Here is a 17,518-nt window from a genome sequence, read left to right on the forward strand (position 1 = left end):
AACTGTCTGTAAAACATACTTTACTGTTAAAATAGTGTTTTCTGTTCCCATAAATCATCATAGAGCCTACCTTCAAACTAAAAAGCGGTGATGCTTTTGCTTCAATAACCTTAAGTTATTATAGTCCATACACTATAATATTTTCATATCAACAAATGTTTCTTGACTGATCCTGAATACCACAGTTTGATTACAAAACCGTGAAAACTAAGAATCTTGTTCCTGACATCCATCCACCAAGTGAGTTTTTTCTTTCATTTAAATTATTAATGGTCTAAATCTGCTCTGTTGTCACCACTACAGGAAGAATGATTGCTTTTACAGTCCAGCTGAATATCTCTGACAGCATAGACATTTCTAGTCCATTTTTGGGGGTGCTCAAACACCCCTAAATTAAATCCCAGCACCCCTGAATTTTGAGAGATTTTTTTTTGTATTGCATGTCCTTTTTTTTTTTTTTTTTAACAAATCATGTATATGTATGTTTGTGTGGATATATGTGTAGTGTGTTTCTATGAATGCATGTGTGTTGTGTATGTGTCAATCTATGCGTATGTATCTGTGTGTATTTAATGCAACTAGATATATCTAAACTAAATTCTAACTAAATGTATACTCTCCCTAACTTCTCTCAAAATGACAAATAGCAAATGCACTAGCGTAATCTCCTCCTCTCAAAAACCCACAATTTGAGGAGTGAATCAGACCCCTATGCCTTTTGAGACCTGGACAGATTGAAGTGTCCCACCCCTTCAAAGTTCGCGCGAAACACCGCGACACGCGATGTGACGTAACGAGGCCTCGCTCTCGATAGTCACGTGATTGTGGGCGTGCTGAAGCAGGGATCGAAACCATGATCGAAACATATCGAACACCATCTCGGAACACTTCCGCTTCAAAAGCTCGGAACTGTGTCGAGCAAACTGCCTCGAGCGTAACATCACTAGGTCTAAGTATCTGGTTTAAACCAGGATATATGGCACAATTCTTAACTTCTACCACTCAATATCAACACATTATTATCATTACAAGTCCTCATTTTTGCTGCAGTTAGTTGTAGGTTACTGTTTATGTTGTTAGGTAGGAGTTACTGTAGCTGACGATTTTTCTAGCTAGCAAACATTCCAGGTGGTCAGTGTCTGTTTGAACTGGACTGAGACAAGCTAGCTGTTGTGTCAGTGCATGTGTTAATATTAAAGCCAAGGTGCTACTGACTAGCTAATTAACATTATAACTCCTATTGTGTGTGTGTGTGTGTGTGTGTGTGTGTGTGTGTGTGTGTGTGTGTGTGTGTGTGTGTGTGTGTGTGTGTGTGTAGACAGACAGCCAGCCTCTTCATGGACATAAGATTGTATTTTCGAAAATAAGAGCCAGGTTCAGGTAAGAATGTAAGATCAAATGATCTATCATGAGTAATGTTGTAAGTTGGATCAATATATCAGTTTATATCTCTTATTAGATATGAAACACATTGTTTGGTTATTTGCCTTTCGGTTGACAGTACAAAGAGAGAGAGAGAGAGGACGGTGTTTATTCATATTGTTATTGTATTCATATTTATGCAATTTTTCGTCTAGTTGAATGCAATCTATTTGTGTATGATTTGTCAGTCCAAAGAGGGAAAGATGAAAAAGACGAAGGAGAGGAGAGTGCAAGGTCAGGAAGAACCAGGTAAGAAAACAAAGAGAATAGTGGCATGCAAAACAGCAACTGTTAAGACATCCTATTCACAATATAATTTTACATATATGTCATGGAGGTTATGTGTTCGCCCCACATTAAATGCTTTCCAGAAGCACACTTAACAGATATCATTGGACTTCATTCTAAACAGGACATCTTCATTACATTTTCCTAATTATCTATATGCTTTACTCTTTGCTTAATTTCACTATACAAGGAGAAAAAGAACAGTGAGAGACTCTGGGAGATGAGAGAGAGCAGACCAGGGAAAGAGATGCTGTGCATCGCATTTCAAATGAAAGTCAAAAAATAAGTCCAAGGTCCATTTTCAGTGTTTTTGGTACTCAGTATAGGGGGCTGGTTTACTCCAGAAACATACATGCTGTTTATGTGTATGTTGATGAGCTGCTGTATCTAAATGAGTCGTCTTTTCCCAGAAATTAGGTTTGCGATATGTTTCTTCTGTGATCCTTTGCTGTGACTCAGCATTTAAATAGCCTTTATCAGATTGGATGGTTTAGTCACAGACTTTTTCAAAAAGTGTTATGCTTTTCTTTCACAAATGTGGGAATGAAATTGCATTAAAATGTACAAAAAAGGGAAAATTATCTTTCCTGGCCAGGCACCTTTGGGTGCTCAGCAGCCCTAAACCTCTGATCCTAGAATCGCCACTGGCTGACAGCATCTCGTATCGCCCCAGGGTTCCTGGAACTTGTAGTCATGCTGCAGTTCAGCTGCCCTTTGGAAGAACTTTGCCTTGCCACTTTCAATCTGTCTTTACCGTATCGCACCAATGTTTAGAATAACTGCAGACAAGTGGTCTGTATAAGCAGCAGTATGCAGATGCTTTACAAGTTTTGTTTCTTTTTTGTCATGATTTAGTGTTGTGTAATGATGCAGCTTGTTTCAAATGATGCAGTGAAGGAGACAGGTTTTAGGTCAGGTTATGAGGTGATAGTCAACATGAGATCATCACAACAGAAGATAATGATAGGAGATTTGTTTGTTTTTATTTAGTATAGAGAGACATTGTCAACATGTTCTTTATACCATGTATGGTCATTATGATAAAGTAGGTGAGGTAGAGGAGTTTCATCTGAATTGTGTTTACAAAATGAAGTATAATATGTAACTGATCTGATAACAATAAGGTGAATATACAGAAGAATGCAACTGATGGTTTTTACATAGTAGCCTTGTTCTGGATTGTATGTTTTGCATGTTAATTTTTCTGCTTCCAATTCTGAAATCATGAGTTTATGAAGGTATGCCATGTTTACTAGTACAAACACAAAACCTACCACAAAGTTATTATCATGTATCTGTTTCTTCATGGTGTATGTTGTCAGTATAGACACAATACATGACTTATGTAAGCTGTTTTCCAGTAGACCTGGTTCTTATATGTGTTCTCTACCACAGTCCTGCTGTGTGCAACGATGCAAACCAAAGAGCTCATAACATTTATGGTTTTTACAAGAGGAAAGCAGCAAAACTTGTTTTTGAACATCTGTTTATTCTGGGTTAGTGTGGTCTGTTTAGAAATACAAAAAATAATACTGAAAAAAACATTTTAAAAAAGTGACTATATAGTGTTGCTGTCATTCTGCTAAGTTGTGAAACATCACAGATGAAACTTATTTTTGTGTTGTGTTGCCTAACATTTGTATAAAAACTATGTGGAAAGCAGTCAGTCAGGCTTGCTTGAGAAGTTGTGAAAGTCAAGTTTATTTTAAGAATCTGAATCTTTACACTATCTTTAGCATTTTGAATCATTACATGACTCTAAACACACAAACCGGATAAACACCTCGTGTCTTCCTTTTTTCAGCGGATGTTAAAGAAAGGAATAAAAAATGCACAGCACTTCTGCAGCAGCAAAGTGAGTAAATGAATCCACAATGTCTGGGTTAATTTATAGGAGGGATATTGACAATGATAAACTTCACTGTGCTTATTTAAGACAAAGCTCACATAATTTTATTTCCTTATACAATACTCTATTTTTTGCTACTAGTACATGAATTTCTTAGATTAAATTTTAACTGTCTGAAATTAAATAAAATTTCATACTTGGATATTAAACTGGTACAACAAAAATGTCTGCATTTTAGCATGATGTTGATGCATTACTTTACAAAACTAGAACATTGGACTTCTCTGACTGGTTCAAAAGGTGCAGTTTAATTTATGTTAGTGCACAAAATCTAGTATTATCAAAGGTGGTCTGCTGTGTTGTCCTGCTGTCATCTGTATGGATGTACAGTGCAGGTTATCAATATGAGTAGTTCTTATATTTTTTTAATTGCTGTTCAATTCCTGTTTTTATTATTATCCCCCGCCTCCACGAAGTGGAAAAGGGGGATATAGGTTTGGCCTCCGTCCGTCCGTACGTCCGTCCGTCCATCCGTGCGTCCTAGATGAAGGGGACAGCTTTTCTCGGAAACTATTACAGCTAGGATTACGAAATTTAGTGTGTAGCTTCACACCATGGACACCTTGATCGAGTTCGAAAATGAGACCTGTGCCATAATATTTAACACAGTTATGGCCCTTTATCACTATTTTGGATATAGACTCATAGACATCACATGTGGCGGGGGATGTTGATGACCATGTCATGCACTGTTTTCCAAACGCTACTGCTTCGCCATACTTTCACCTACAGACTTCATTTTAGTCTTTAAAAAAGCCCCAACTCTTTTCTTTTCAGGCATGTACATATTGTGACGGTGGGATTTATGGTTTTCCATACAGGAGCCTCCAAAAACCCCTAGGTTGAGCAAAAAAATCCCATGTTAGAGCATGTTCTCCTCTGGTGCTAGAGTGTGAAGAGGGACAAAATCTGTCCGTTTTTTTTTTTTTTTTACTTAAATCGCCATCCTGGCCAAACGGTACATACTACAAGGACAATCCTTTCACAGACTATAGTAAAGACTCTCTACATTCATATGAGTCCGACATTGTTCACTTGGCACATTGTTACGTCACGCGCCAGCCCTTAATTGACGTGGAAACCTGAATCGCCCTCCATAAGGCTCAATGCAAATTTATGCCTTGTGCTGCTTCACACACAGCGATTTTAAAACTGCCGTTTCTCGGTCATTTTTCACTCTACAGCAACATTAAATATACCGACCTCTTCCGTGACTCATCCTGCCACTCACCATCCGGTTACTTTTGAGCTCGCACTCACGGTTAGCCCGTAATTAGCGACAGAGCGCGACTGCAGCTGACAAGCTGTAAACTGCTGCAGGGGCGGCACTAGGTTTTCAGGACAGGGGGGCTTAGCCCCCAGGAGATGCACACAATATGAGTGAACATTTAATTTTACAGATAACAATTTAGTGTGTAGCTTCACACCATGGACACCTTGATCAAGTTCGAAAATGAGACCTGTGCGATAATATTTAACAGAGTTATGGCCCTTTATCACTATTTTGGATATAGACTCATAGACATCACATGTGGCGGGGGATATTGATGACCATGTCATCTTGTTTTACTTGAGATTTTAATTGTCTTTATACAACATTTTAGCCATGAATGATCTTTAATGCTAAAAACCAAATACAGATCTCACAGAAAGTAAAAATCTCACGTGTGTTTTTTGGAGGGGAAGCTTTCAAGTTGAACAAACAGGTTTTACATGCAAACCAGAAGGACAACTTCAGTCTGTGTCTCTGCTTGTCTTTGTGACATTTGTGGCATTCTGTTGCAGGAACAGGTAGGAAGTTCTTTGCTATAGTGTTAGATATATATTTTTCGTATCAAAATAACCACAAATAGTTGAATAAATGTGCAAGTGATTCTTAAAGTGTTTGCCTTAGATTTTAACTACGTACTTATTTTTGCACTGATTAGAATAATGTAGAGCAATCCAGGTAAAGGTACATTATGGTACTCAGTGTAAACATCTTTAAGGTGTACTCATAATGCATTTTTTGTATTATATCCATCATTGTTGTCTAGTCTGCCACATCACTGCTTACAGTCCTTGTACTGAAACCACCAAATCATTATTATGGATTTATTTTTTTACTTATTTAAAACAGACTTGCACAACAACATCACTAGCTTAAATCATGACTTACGTCCCCGGGCGTGGAGACAGCTCTTCTCCATCAGGTAATAAGCAAACTTCTTTAGATCCTCCATGACAATTTTTTGCCAGCATTTTACAGACATACGTTTTAAATAGGAAAGAGGCAGACAAACTGTATATAATAAATATAGTAAACAGGTTGGTACTGTACTGTAATCATGGTAAGAAGTAAAAATCATGTAATTGCTGAAGAGAGTCATATGTCACTGTCTTACATCAGCTCCCACCTCATTCTGGCTCTTAACAGGAAACATATACATAGAAATGTGTAAAAGATTAATAATTTTGTTACGTGTACAGAATTTGGGCTATCAGCATTTGTTCTAGAATTAATTGACCGGTGGTTGTTTGAATAATGTTCCATTAACAATACTGAGGCTTAAACAAGAGTAAAGCATCTTTTAAAAAACGTGCACGATTAGTCAGTAGTAGCAAAATTAATTTATGTTGGCAAGAACTGCAGTTTTTCTTGTAATGAAGGTGGGTGAAAAAAATTGTGCTGGAGGGTAATGTCCATGTGCGAGAAGTGAAATATACCATGTATCCCTGTGTCCATCTCAGTAATTTTCATAAAACCCATAACTGCACTAAAACATGACTGAGTGGAGCCATGGATGCATGATCAGAGACAAACACAACACAAGCTTCTTATTCTGATTATCACAATGTCTGTCACTCTAGGCACTGTGGCCTTCACAGCCAAGTTAAACGTTGAAGACAGCTACCCCTGTTACTCTGGAGTCCTCAAGTTTCGCAAAGTGCTGGTGAATGAGAGAGATGGCTACAATCCTGGAACAGGCATCTTCACCTGCCCCGTGGATGGCCTCTATTACTTCACTGTGCATGCGTCTGTGTACGGCCGTGGACAGTGTGCCATATACAAGAATGGGGAGGCAGTGGCTTCTCTGTATCACACCTCTTTGCCTAACAAATGTAGCCAAGTGGCCAGTACCAGCAGCGTGGTCAAACTGTTGAAATATGATGCTGTGTGGGTGAACCTTTGGGGTCCTGGTAGAAATGATATATTTGCAACCGAAGACAACAACACTGTGTTTACTGGGTTTCGTTTGAGTTAATGACATTTAAGATCCGGCACTGTAGATTGGTGTCATTAATCCATCGGTGCATATCAAGCCAGCACTACATGATAACTGTTTTTATGCTAGTTACATTCATGCAAGATGAATGTGAAAATTGTGCTGGTTGTTTTCTTACAGAATAAAGCATAAACAATTAAAACCTTGTAATTTTGCATCAATAAATGATAAAATTTGCCTAAATGTAATTTTAATCTGCTACATACCAAATATAGCAGACTTCTGTCAATGTTCGTTTTATCCTCCGACAGCTGTGGGGCGCTGCGTCACAAATCTTCACTTCCGTTGTCGTTCACGCAGCCGCAGTAGATCTGTTTTCAAACAGACAGGGACTTTAGCGCCGGTAGAAAGTAACAGACAGCAACGTTGGCTGTATTTGTCAGGTTTGTCTTCAACAAATAGCTCCTTCCAATGGATTTGGACGGTGGAAACTACGAGCCAGGGTTTGTTGGGATACGATTTTGTCAAGAATGGTGAGTCTTTGGAAGTATATAGGTTAGATAAGTTAACCTAGCTTGCTAGCAGCGTGTTAAAGTTACACACGTTAACGTAGCTGTCCTATCAAATAGGTACGTCCGCTTTAAAGAAATGAGAACCCATTAAACATGTTGTCTTTGTTTTCCAGTAATAACATGTTATACCCTAAAGAAGACAAGGAGAATCGCATCCTGCTGTATGCGGTAAGTATCTGGTTGCAAGTTAGCTTCAGTTTGTGTCCATGTTGTGTCAGTGAGCGTATATTTACAGTCAGGTCCGTAAATATCTGGACATTGACACAATTTTCAGCCTTTTGGCTCTGTACATCGCCACAGTAGATTTGAAATGAAAGAATCCACATGTGCTTTGAGTGCAGACTTTCACCTTTAATTTGAGGGTATTTGCATCAAAATCAGGTTAACGGTGTAGTAAATTACAGTCTAGCTGGGTTCTATCTTATGAAGACGTAAAGGAAACTGCCTACCTTTGAGTAACTGCACTTGAAATTGCTCATGAAACGCTTCTATATTTAGGCTAATAGAGATGTTAAGTTTATTTTATGTGCCCTCCACCGTTTTAATTTATAGACCTGACTATATGTCACACCAGGGAACTGAGGAGTGCACTATCACGCCAGGTTAGTCTGTTCGTTACAGGTGGGTTGGAAGTCCAGCTCTGTTAACTGATTAAGCCCTTAAAAAACATCTTTGCGTATTACAGTTATATTTTCTACATATTTTTGCATGAAAATAATCCCTTTCTGACTTAAAACGGTTGAACGCAACTCTACACTGTTGCTTCCTATAGAGAGTGGAGATCTAAGAAGTCTCCTCTTTGCTCACTGTAGCTCGACCACACCAGCTTACTTATAGTTCTGCTCATATACTGTAAAACTAATCTTCAAGTAATTCAGCCAAACCTTTTCAAATCGGAAACCAGTTCTAAAGAATGATATTGATACAGAAAGCCAAACCCTTCCATTGGTTTACCAACATATAAAACCTCAGAGTCCTGAATCCATGTGTTTGAGACAGACTTTATGAGGCAGTTTGAAAAAAAAAATGCTCAGGTATGGTGGTGGCTGCTAAGACTGCTTGTGATGGGTCTCCTAGCATTTATAAAACACCATGTGAATGTATTTACAAAGTAAAATGAAAACTTAAAATACTTGAACTGTCTTTAAGAGTTACAAACATGTTTTCAGGTTTGCAAATAGCAGGTCTTTAACCTCACTAGATAATCATAGTAGTTTATGCTGCACATGCAACCTGCTCAGGAGGAGGTTATATTTGAAGTTTCCAATTAAATTGACTGTAACAAGCACCGTCTGCCACTACTCTATGCAGCAAACAGAACATAAATTAGGAGTTCGAGTAGTCTTTTGGTATTTATAAAAGAGGCTATTCAATCATTAAACGCAATTTTATTCTGATCTTAACTTTATTATTTGTTCCGTTGAAGGGCGATTTGTTATGCAGCAGCTTGCACAAGCATTCACAATAAAAAACAAATGAAAGAAAATGTTTTTGTTTTATTTTGAAAAAGTAAAATCAAAATAAAACCGTAAAAGTGCAATAAAACAGTAACAACAAAATAAAATGACAACAATAAATATCACACTAAACATACATTGTGGCCAAAACTATAGTGATTGCCGCCATGCTGTCATTATGGGACATTGTCTTCTTGCGTGTCCTGTTTAAATATATAAAATTAAAAGTTTTCAGCTCTTATCTTTGAAATCCGTTTCAAACATTGACGGTGCCCTGAGTAGTAAAATGTGTATTCACATACACACAGTTTTCTACCAACATTCCACTGTGGCCTTATTTGAAATAACAGCGCTTTTTGCCAAAAATACATTTTTCTTAGTAGCTCGCCATTATAACAGCCTGTTTCTCTGGGCTGAATTAGGCATCTGTTCATTTTGTGCATTAGAACAGTCAAATGCATCGAACACCTTATCTTGTAAGGACACCGCGCTGAGCCTGATAAAGAAAATCTGGGTTTACAAAAGCAAAGAAAGGTTTGTTGAGCAAGCTAAATGCCAAAAAAAATAGTTATGTCAAACTTCCCTCATTTTGCACTCATTTCACATAAGTTAACTTGCTGATAATGTCTGAAAATAGAAAAGAATTTATTTTTTTAAGCATCTTCGGTATATGAAGAATCATTCAATCCTCTGAATGATAAAAATGATCATAAATATATTTCCAAAATTGCAAGGTTGAACACAGTATTACAAAGGAGTTTTGAAATTATAAAGAGCAATGTAACCCATGTACCAATTTCAGTCCATTAGAAGGATGAGTTTGTCGCTTTCATGGAGTGCAGACTTTCTGATTGGTACATTGATGTAACATATTTCCATGGACAAAGTTAGACCTCATGTGATACTCAGTTTTTGCTTCATCTTTTAGCCTTGGTTAAAGAAATTGTCTGTTATCATTTTCATTGTATTCCTGTAATAATTTTGCTGAATACTTTAAAATTATCTTTAACTATTTTCCAATCTACAGTGCAGGAACTGTGACTACCAACAAGAAGCAGACAACAGCTGCATCTATGTCAACAAGATCACCCACGAGGTTGAGTAAGTAACCACAGAGCCACCTTAACTGTCAACATGTTGCCTCATAAATTCCTCTGTTTTTGAGAGATACTGAGATTGAAAATGGCCAGTGGTATGCCTCTTCTGGTATAGTGGTATATGACAGTTTTACAGTGATGTATTTGGTATCTTATAGATAATAATATAGATTAGATTTTTAAATTTGTATTATTTACCAGACATGCTGTCACTTAGCCTGCAACCATTTACATCCCATTTTTTTACTGACATACAACTCTAGATCCTGCAGCAGACTTTTTATCAATGCTATTACACACTGATATGTGCCATTTTTCTGTTACAGTTTATAGGGGCACTCTAACTCAGATATAAGCACCTCCTGCATTGACAAGTATATATACACTGTCTTTACAGTCAAATGTTCCAAAAACCATGTATCCAACAGCTTGATACAGTTATTGTTGCTCATTTTTATGCATCACATTTTCAATAACGGTAGAAATATAAATGTAAAGTGTAGCCAGTCAATATCAAACCGGTTCCGCCAGTGGAAATTCTTGTAGGTCATTAAATTTCAAGCAGTATACTACTGCAGGATGGGCATATAACCACTGCACCAGGAGTAGCATAACACTGGTTACTTTTTGATCTCAGCAGTGTTGTTGTTTTGGCTCACATTCATCCCCACTTCAACATGTGACCAGCTCACAATTCGACCCCTACAGCACTTTTGATAGCAACCAAATGATCATTGACACAGACTCTTTTGGTACATTGGCACGTTCAGACCGCACAAAGTTGCTACAATTTGTGGAAAACATTTGCAATATTGCACTGTTTGTGTTGCCCACAGTCCTAGAGTATTACAGTAAAGTTGTATGTAATATCAGTCATTTGAGGCCTAAATTTCAGGACCGTTTTACTTCCGTTTCTCTCCAGTGAACTGACACAAATCATCGCCGATGTGTCTCAGGATCCAACACTGCCAAGAACAGAGGACCACCCCTGTCCCAAGTAAGTTTCACCACATCGTGTTGACCTCACTCATTCTCTATGGACACCTCTTGATTGTTGTCTGTGTTTAAGAACTCCTTTTTTGTGTCTATGTATTTTTGTGACACCTTTGTTGAGTGACTGTGATTGTAGCAGGTATTTTCTAACCTTGTGCTTGCACCGTGTCTCTTCTCAGATGTGGTCACAAGGAGGCAGTGTTCTTCCAGTCTCACAGCATGAAGGCTGAGGTAAGGATTGTTGTTAATGAAATACTGCATACACGGCCTTCAGTCTTAAAATTATTTTCCAGTGAATATTTTTTACCAGTTACTATTTACAATCTTCTGTGGTCAGCAGGAAGTCATAACGGAACAGTAACAGTAGTGTGCAATATTGTGCATGATTGTGAATTAAAGCCATTTTTCAGCCAAGAGACAGACCTAAAAACCACAGCTGAATACTGTCCCTCAAACACAGCATTCAAAATCAGTGTAGAAGTATCCTCTTGTCCAAAATAGAGCTCAGATAGTTGATTTCACAGGCAAAAAAAATATCTGCAATTATTTGAAAGTTAATTCTTTGTTGCTTTTTTTTTTTTTGCCATTTTAAAGCCAAAAATCCTTCACATGTCCTGAGGTTCCAGCTTTTCAAAAGGCAGGATTTACTGTTCAGTCATGTTTGATATTAAACCAACCGCATTGGAATTTTAGACTGTTAGTCATCAACTGACTAATTAAGAAATGACTCATGACTGCAAATACATTTTAGTTGCATCTCTAGTACAGAAATGTTTGGATTGAGGAATTACTCAATTAAGGAAAGCTAAAAATCCAACACACCTTGTCACATGTTGTGTTCTGTTGTACCCAGGATGCTATGCGACTGTACTACGTGTGCACGGCTCCCCACTGTGGACACCGGTGGACAGAGTAGAAGCTGGTGATGATAAAGAAGAGGTCCAGCATTTGCATCTACAGTGTTGCTGTTCACAAAAAATATTGCTAGCTGCAGCTCAACTAGAGTCATGGAAGTAAGAATCCCATACAAACACACAGAGAACTGTGAGTAGAGTGACAGCAGCACTGCCGACCCATTTATCATCTTTGTATGGTGGCTCGTACCTGTCATTATTTGTGAATATGGTTTTTTTGTTTGTTTTTTTTAGAAATTTTCATTTTCAAATGTGTATTGTTAGATTAAAGGAATCAAGTTTTTTGTAACATCTCTTGAGTCTTTACTAAGATGTTTTATTCAACATATAATTACTAAAACTGTTCTCATGAATTTACATATTACTGATGATGTCTGCCAAAAGACAAAGAAAGAAGATAGCCTCACTGTCCACCCCACAGATATATCTGTCACCTGCAAATGATTTAGTAATGCTCCAGAATGATGTGGAATTTACACAAGAGGGAAAAAAATGACTAAGAGAAACATCTGACTGGAATATCCACATTGCTTGGGTATATTTTCAGAAGGATGTTTGTCACAGCAACAGCCAATGACAAGGCAGTGTTGTCTGATAGTGAAATCAGAGAGCTACTGGAAGTTGCACATACATGAGAATTTTTTTTTTTATCGTAAAGCTAACATTTGGGCTGAGTAATGCATAAATATAGCATCAGAATACAATCCTAATATGAAGAGAAATGGTTATGTAAGAGTTATATGCACTTAAATCAACTCGAGAAGTTTCCTGAATATATTTGTATTTTGCCTAATAACTGTTATATCACTAAATCTGCACAGGGCTTTATGTTGCAGTCTGAAAGCTCTTCTTTTCCTTACTACCATGGATATTTTAGTGAAGAAACAGGGAAGAAATCCATCTCCCTTAAGGTCACTGGTTAAACCCCTACACATTTGTCTTGTACATATTCAGTCCATGAACATAGTCCCTGCTTTAAAATGGCACAGCTGTAACTCAGCATTGTTGCCTCCTCCAGATCCAGAATGCATAGATCTATGAGGACCCTGCCTATGTTTCCGCTCAACCCTCCTGACTCACTGCAACTTAACCACTCCAGCTCACCTGTGACTCTGCTCAAACACTGTAAAACTACTCTGTGCTCTACAATGGCAAGTTATAATATTGTAGTTACACCTGAAGTCTGAATCTGTGTTTCTGAGGCTGACTTTAGTACGCTGCCGTTTGAAGGCAGAAATGCCCTGCCATGGTGCTGTTAGCTTATTGCACTCATAATGTTTACTAGCACTCAGAGAACATCATATGGACGTGTTAACAGGGTGAAAAACATGATTTTCATCAGTGGGAGTCTTTATTCTAAATTAAACATTCCTCAATACTCCTTGCTTTCACAATAACTGACACAAGACTACACAAGCAGAAATAATCCTCTAGTTTCACAAAAACACGTGACCCTAGTAACCAAGCAATGGTGATAAGCAGAACCCACCCTCTGGACACAATATTCTTCCTTCTTTGTGCATTTTTTTCCGCATTTATAGTAGAACTCCCCAAAACCAGCCAACAGACTTTGATGTGTAAAATCAGTGAATCACTGTATTGGGAAACTGATGATGACTCAGTCAGATGATTCATTCGACTGTAAATAAGTTAACTAAGAAGGACATGATGATATCTTTTGTGGCTAAACCGCTGTACCCAGATTATCATCACATCTCACTCTAAAATGCAATTTTGCACAGTTATTTGTCTTTCTTGAAAGACAAATAAATGAAAGACACTTGTTAGTGTGTCAAACTGACTGCTTTTGTGGGTAAAAAAAAAAAAGTAAGTTTGTTGATGACACAGATACTGTATCTGTGTAAGTCAAATATATACAGAAAAATCTATCTTTATGTTACGTTTAAAGCACTCTACAGTCCTTCTGGAATGCAACTTATTGTGAAATGAGTTATTTGCAGTTTGGTGTAGTTTCTAAACTGTTGTTTCCAGCATTTTACTTCCTAGCTGTGGCCACACTGATGCCATGGTTTTCCAGTCCCACACTATGAATGCTGACGTCACGATATAGGTCATGTAACTTTATATATTTTATCTAAGATGCTCTCTCTGTTCTGCTTCTTGTCTTTTTACTCATTATTGAACATTAACAGACCTGTGTAACTTTTTACTTTTACCCAGTCTCATTCTACCACAGCAGTAGCACTTTGGCAAACTCTCTATGAGGCCCAAGCACAAAATACAGGCACAAAATCACAACTATCATCTCTGCACAACAGATAATATCAAATCTCTTTGTCTCATTGCAGACACAGATGGACACATAGTCTTCTGATAATGATTTAAAGGCTTTATATTTGCATTTACAGTTTTTCTGTTAGAAGAATGTATGCTGCAGCTTTTTAATTCTGCTATTCCGATCAGAAAAACAAATTAGTAGATGGTAGTAGATGTGCTGAAACGAGCAGACATTATTCACTTGGCCCCTCAGTTTTCAGACAGTTTATTCATATGAAGGTGATACCGCTTGTTGCCTAGTTTCCTCCTACTGGAAAAGTATCCGCTTGATATCACAAAACGGGCACTACTGATTTCCTCTTTGACCTCCCGCAACTTTAACATCATTTTGAAGTAGTCATGCCTGATCTGTGTGAAAGAAACTGCCACTGCTTTCCTGTACGCAATTTTCTGGCAATATTTGTATCCACTTCCTCCTTTTTCAGACATGTATATTCCAAACTGTGGGTTGGGCAATTTTATACAGTTACATAGCAAACAAGTAGAGCTGGAAATTGCTTGTGTGGTAATTGGGGTGACATCCCATCACATGCGAACAACAAAGAACGAGGAAGGTGTTCTTCCCGTGACCACACCTCCCAAAGCGGGCCGCTGATAAAGGACCTGCACAGTCTGCTGCAGGTCAGTCATCACAGCCAGCAACCTGTGTGAGAGTGGAGTTATGGACTTGAAAGGTATGAAAACAAACAGCTTTACACATACTAGTCATCACTGCTTACTCTTTCGAATGTGACTTAAGCCAGCTTATAATACTGAATATTCTTTACAGTGAAGGTTGTTTCAAGGCAGCAGTGGGGAGCAGCTGAACCCAAAGACAAGGAGAATTTAACAAGTCCAGCTGGGAAAATTGTGATTCACCACACTGCCCTGCCGAGCTGCACAGGCCTGGACGAGTGTAAGGCCCGCGTCGCCAGCATTCAGAGAGAGCATATGAGCAAAAAAGGCTTCGATGATATTGGATATAAGTAAGTACCTCTGTTACTGCATGATTGCAAACAAATGCCACTTTGGAGTTTGCTGTTTTAGGTGTGCAAAGTTGACATATTCCTTCTGCTGCCGTTTATCAAAGCTGTATTATACTCAAACAAACGTGGCATCTGTGTGTTTTGAGTTTTCTGGTCGGAGGAGATGGCACTGTGTATGAAGGCCGTGGCTGGGGCGTGGTAGGAGCACACGCCAGAGGCCACAACCATGACTCACTGGGGATCGCCTTCATGGGCAATTTCAACAGTAAGCATTTTTTTTGTGTGTGTTGTGGAACAATAGGAGCATATTGGTAGGAGTATCAAAACAGGGCTGAAGGCTGCAGTTGTGAAGTCTGTGATAAACACAACCGTTTAAAATGGCTTGCCCAGGCCATTCCATGTTTTCCATGAAAACTCGCACTTTTCTTCACGTGCTATCATAACTGCACAAGGGTTTTTCTAATCAACAATCAGCCTTTCAACACCATTAGCTAGCACAATGTAGCATTAGAACACAGGAGTGATGGTTGCTGGAAATGTTCCTCTGTACCTCTATGTAGATATTTCATTAACCCTTTGATGCACAGCATGGGTCAAAAGAGACACAAATCCAGTGGAAAATGGGGACCCACACTGCACATCAAAGGGTTAAAAATCAGCCGTTTCCAGCTAGAATAGTCAATTACCACGTTAATAATGTCTATACTGTATTTCTGATTGTTATCTTCATCAAAAGAACTGCTTTCTTTCAAAAATAAGGACATTTCTAAGTGACCCCAAACTTTTAAATGGTAGTGTGCATATTGGAAATACATCATACAGCATATAATGATAATGCTACCTCTTTTGATTTCAGATGAGGCTCCAAGCAAAGAGGCAATAAAGTCTGTCAAAGAGCTGCTGCAGGCTGGGGTTTCTGAGGCCTTCATAGCACCAGGCTTTGGCCTGTTTGGGCACAGAGATCTCGGATCGACAGAATGTCCAGGAGAAAAGCTTTACGCTGCGATTCCACAACTAAAGGGAACATGACACTCATAGCAGATTTCTCAGAATAGTGTAAAAGGGAAATTCTTTCTCTGCTTTCATTTGTGCACAAATCTTCACCAGCACCTTCTTCGTCCTAGGTATGGAATAAACAGGGTGATAGGGTATAGAAGCTTTATAGATTAAACACTAACTGTCCAATTTCTTTTTTGTATATATATTTTTAGCGTGTATTTCTTCTTTTGTGCTCGCAGCCTGTCAGAAGTTTCTCTTACAGCAGAGGGAGCCATCAGATGGAATGAGGTCGATAGATTCAGCAATCTGTTAGTGCAAAATGCAAAGTTTACACACTGACACTGTAACACTAAAACCCATAGGTTGTGTTAAAGTATCTGTTACTTATTATTTGACTGAATTTAAAAGTGAAATATTATAAGAGTGAATTACATTTTACTGAACAAAACTTGGTTTGTGGTGAAAATAAACACTCCCATGAATTTAACCTGTTTAAATGCGGTATTTCTGGTCATTTGGGGGAAAAATACCACATATCAATAATAACGTGATTATTGGTTCATTTTTTGTTTGTTTGTCACGTGTGCAAGGAATGCTCTTTTTTGCTTGCCCTCTGCTGCAGAAGCCACAAGGAAAGGCTATCTGACTGCTGTTTGAAGATGCCAGTAACTTCAAGTTAACTTCAAGCCAAATTTAAAAAGCTATTTCCAATTTTAATATAATATAAATGTGCTTAAGACTGATGTAAATTTGAATAGTTTTGAACTTAAATAGTGTTTGTGCATTTGTTGTTGCTGTGTCGTTGTTGCCCAAGTTTCAAGCACAACAGGATTAGTTCTAATATCAAGTAAATATATGCCGTCTTTTCAAGAGCTCTGTTCTCGTGTAAATGTCTTCAGGATGCCAGTGCAAAACCACTGCAAGCCAAGCAAGACATGGAATTGAATATTGAACTGAGAAAAAGATCCAAAGGGATTTCAAGTGTTGAGACAACAATGCATGCTTTCTGCTGTGCCAGAAACATTCCCAACAAGTGCTCACTTGTGCAGCACAAGGATTATGGAGACAGGCCCCTATCCAATCCACTAAGAGAAGGTATAAAGGTGTAACAGATTAGATTTGTAGTTCCGGTCGATATATCTGAAATCTGGTGCGTGAACAGGGAAACGATAAGTGTTGATTTGATTAATAACAAGTAATGACGACAAGAAGTTACTGCACTATTAATGGAATGAATGTGTCTACATTTTCTTCAGTGAAACATGCACAAAACTGAGGTAGTCGTCTTTGGACCAAAAGAGGAGTGATTAAATGTCAGCAACCAGCTTCTTTTATTACATTTAAAAAGCACAGATCAGGCCAGAAATCTGGGTGTAGTCCTGGACTCAGACCTGACTT

The 17,518-nt window shown here is 38.2% G+C and overlaps 2 protein-coding genes across 2 annotated transcripts; both read left to right on the top strand.

Moving 5' to 3' along the window:
• The first annotated feature begins 7,182 nt into the window (after window positions 1–7,182).
• On the top strand, window positions 7,183–12,149 carry polr2i (RNA polymerase II subunit I). Its single transcript, XM_022190366.2, has 6 exons — window positions 7,183–7,358; window positions 7,511–7,565; window positions 9,882–9,955; window positions 10,874–10,948; window positions 11,124–11,175; window positions 11,798–12,149. Exons 1-6 carry the CDS (start codon window positions 7,297–7,299, stop codon window positions 11,858–11,860), a joined length of 381 nt encoding a protein of 126 aa, XP_022046058.1. The 5' UTR covers window positions 7,183–7,296; the 3' UTR covers window positions 11,861–12,149.
• Window positions 12,150–12,265: 116 nt separating this feature from the next.
• Window positions 12,266–16,607, top strand: pglyrp5 (peptidoglycan recognition protein 5). Its single transcript, XM_051958116.1, has 4 exons — window positions 12,266–14,830; window positions 14,926–15,121; window positions 15,268–15,386; window positions 15,978–16,607. The coding sequence occupies exons 1-4, from the start codon at window positions 14,818–14,820 to the stop codon at window positions 16,148–16,150; spliced, it is 501 nt and encodes a 166-aa protein (XP_051814076.1). The 5' UTR covers window positions 12,266–14,817; the 3' UTR covers window positions 16,151–16,607.
• Window positions 16,608–17,518: the final 911 nt, after the last annotated feature.

This window comes from Acanthochromis polyacanthus, chromosome 13 (genome assembly GCF_021347895.1).
Source record: "Acanthochromis polyacanthus isolate Apoly-LR-REF ecotype Palm Island chromosome 13, KAUST_Apoly_ChrSc, whole genome shotgun sequence".
In the NCBI taxonomy this organism is placed as follows: Eukaryota; Metazoa; Chordata; class Actinopteri; family Pomacentridae; genus Acanthochromis; species Acanthochromis polyacanthus.

Coding starts and splice junctions, on each gene's coding strand:
- polr2i (XM_022190366.2), top strand. CDS start 7,297: ATGGATTTGGACGGTGGAAACTACGAGCCAGGGTTTGTTGGGATACGA. Junction 7,566..9,881: donor ATCGCATCCTGCTGTATGCG/GTAAGTATCTGG, acceptor TCCAATCTACAG/TGCAGGAACTGTGACTACCA. Junction 11,176..11,797: donor CTCACAGCATGAAGGCTGAG/GTAAGGATTGTT, acceptor TGTTGTACCCAG/GATGCTATGCGACTGTACTA.
- pglyrp5 (XM_051958116.1), top strand. Junction 15,122..15,267: donor TTCGATGATATTGGATATAA/GTAAGTACCTCT, acceptor GTGTGTTTTGAG/TTTTCTGGTCGGAGGAGATG. Junction 15,387..15,977: donor CTTCATGGGCAATTTCAACA/GTAAGCATTTTT, acceptor TTTTGATTTCAG/ATGAGGCTCCAAGCAAAGAG.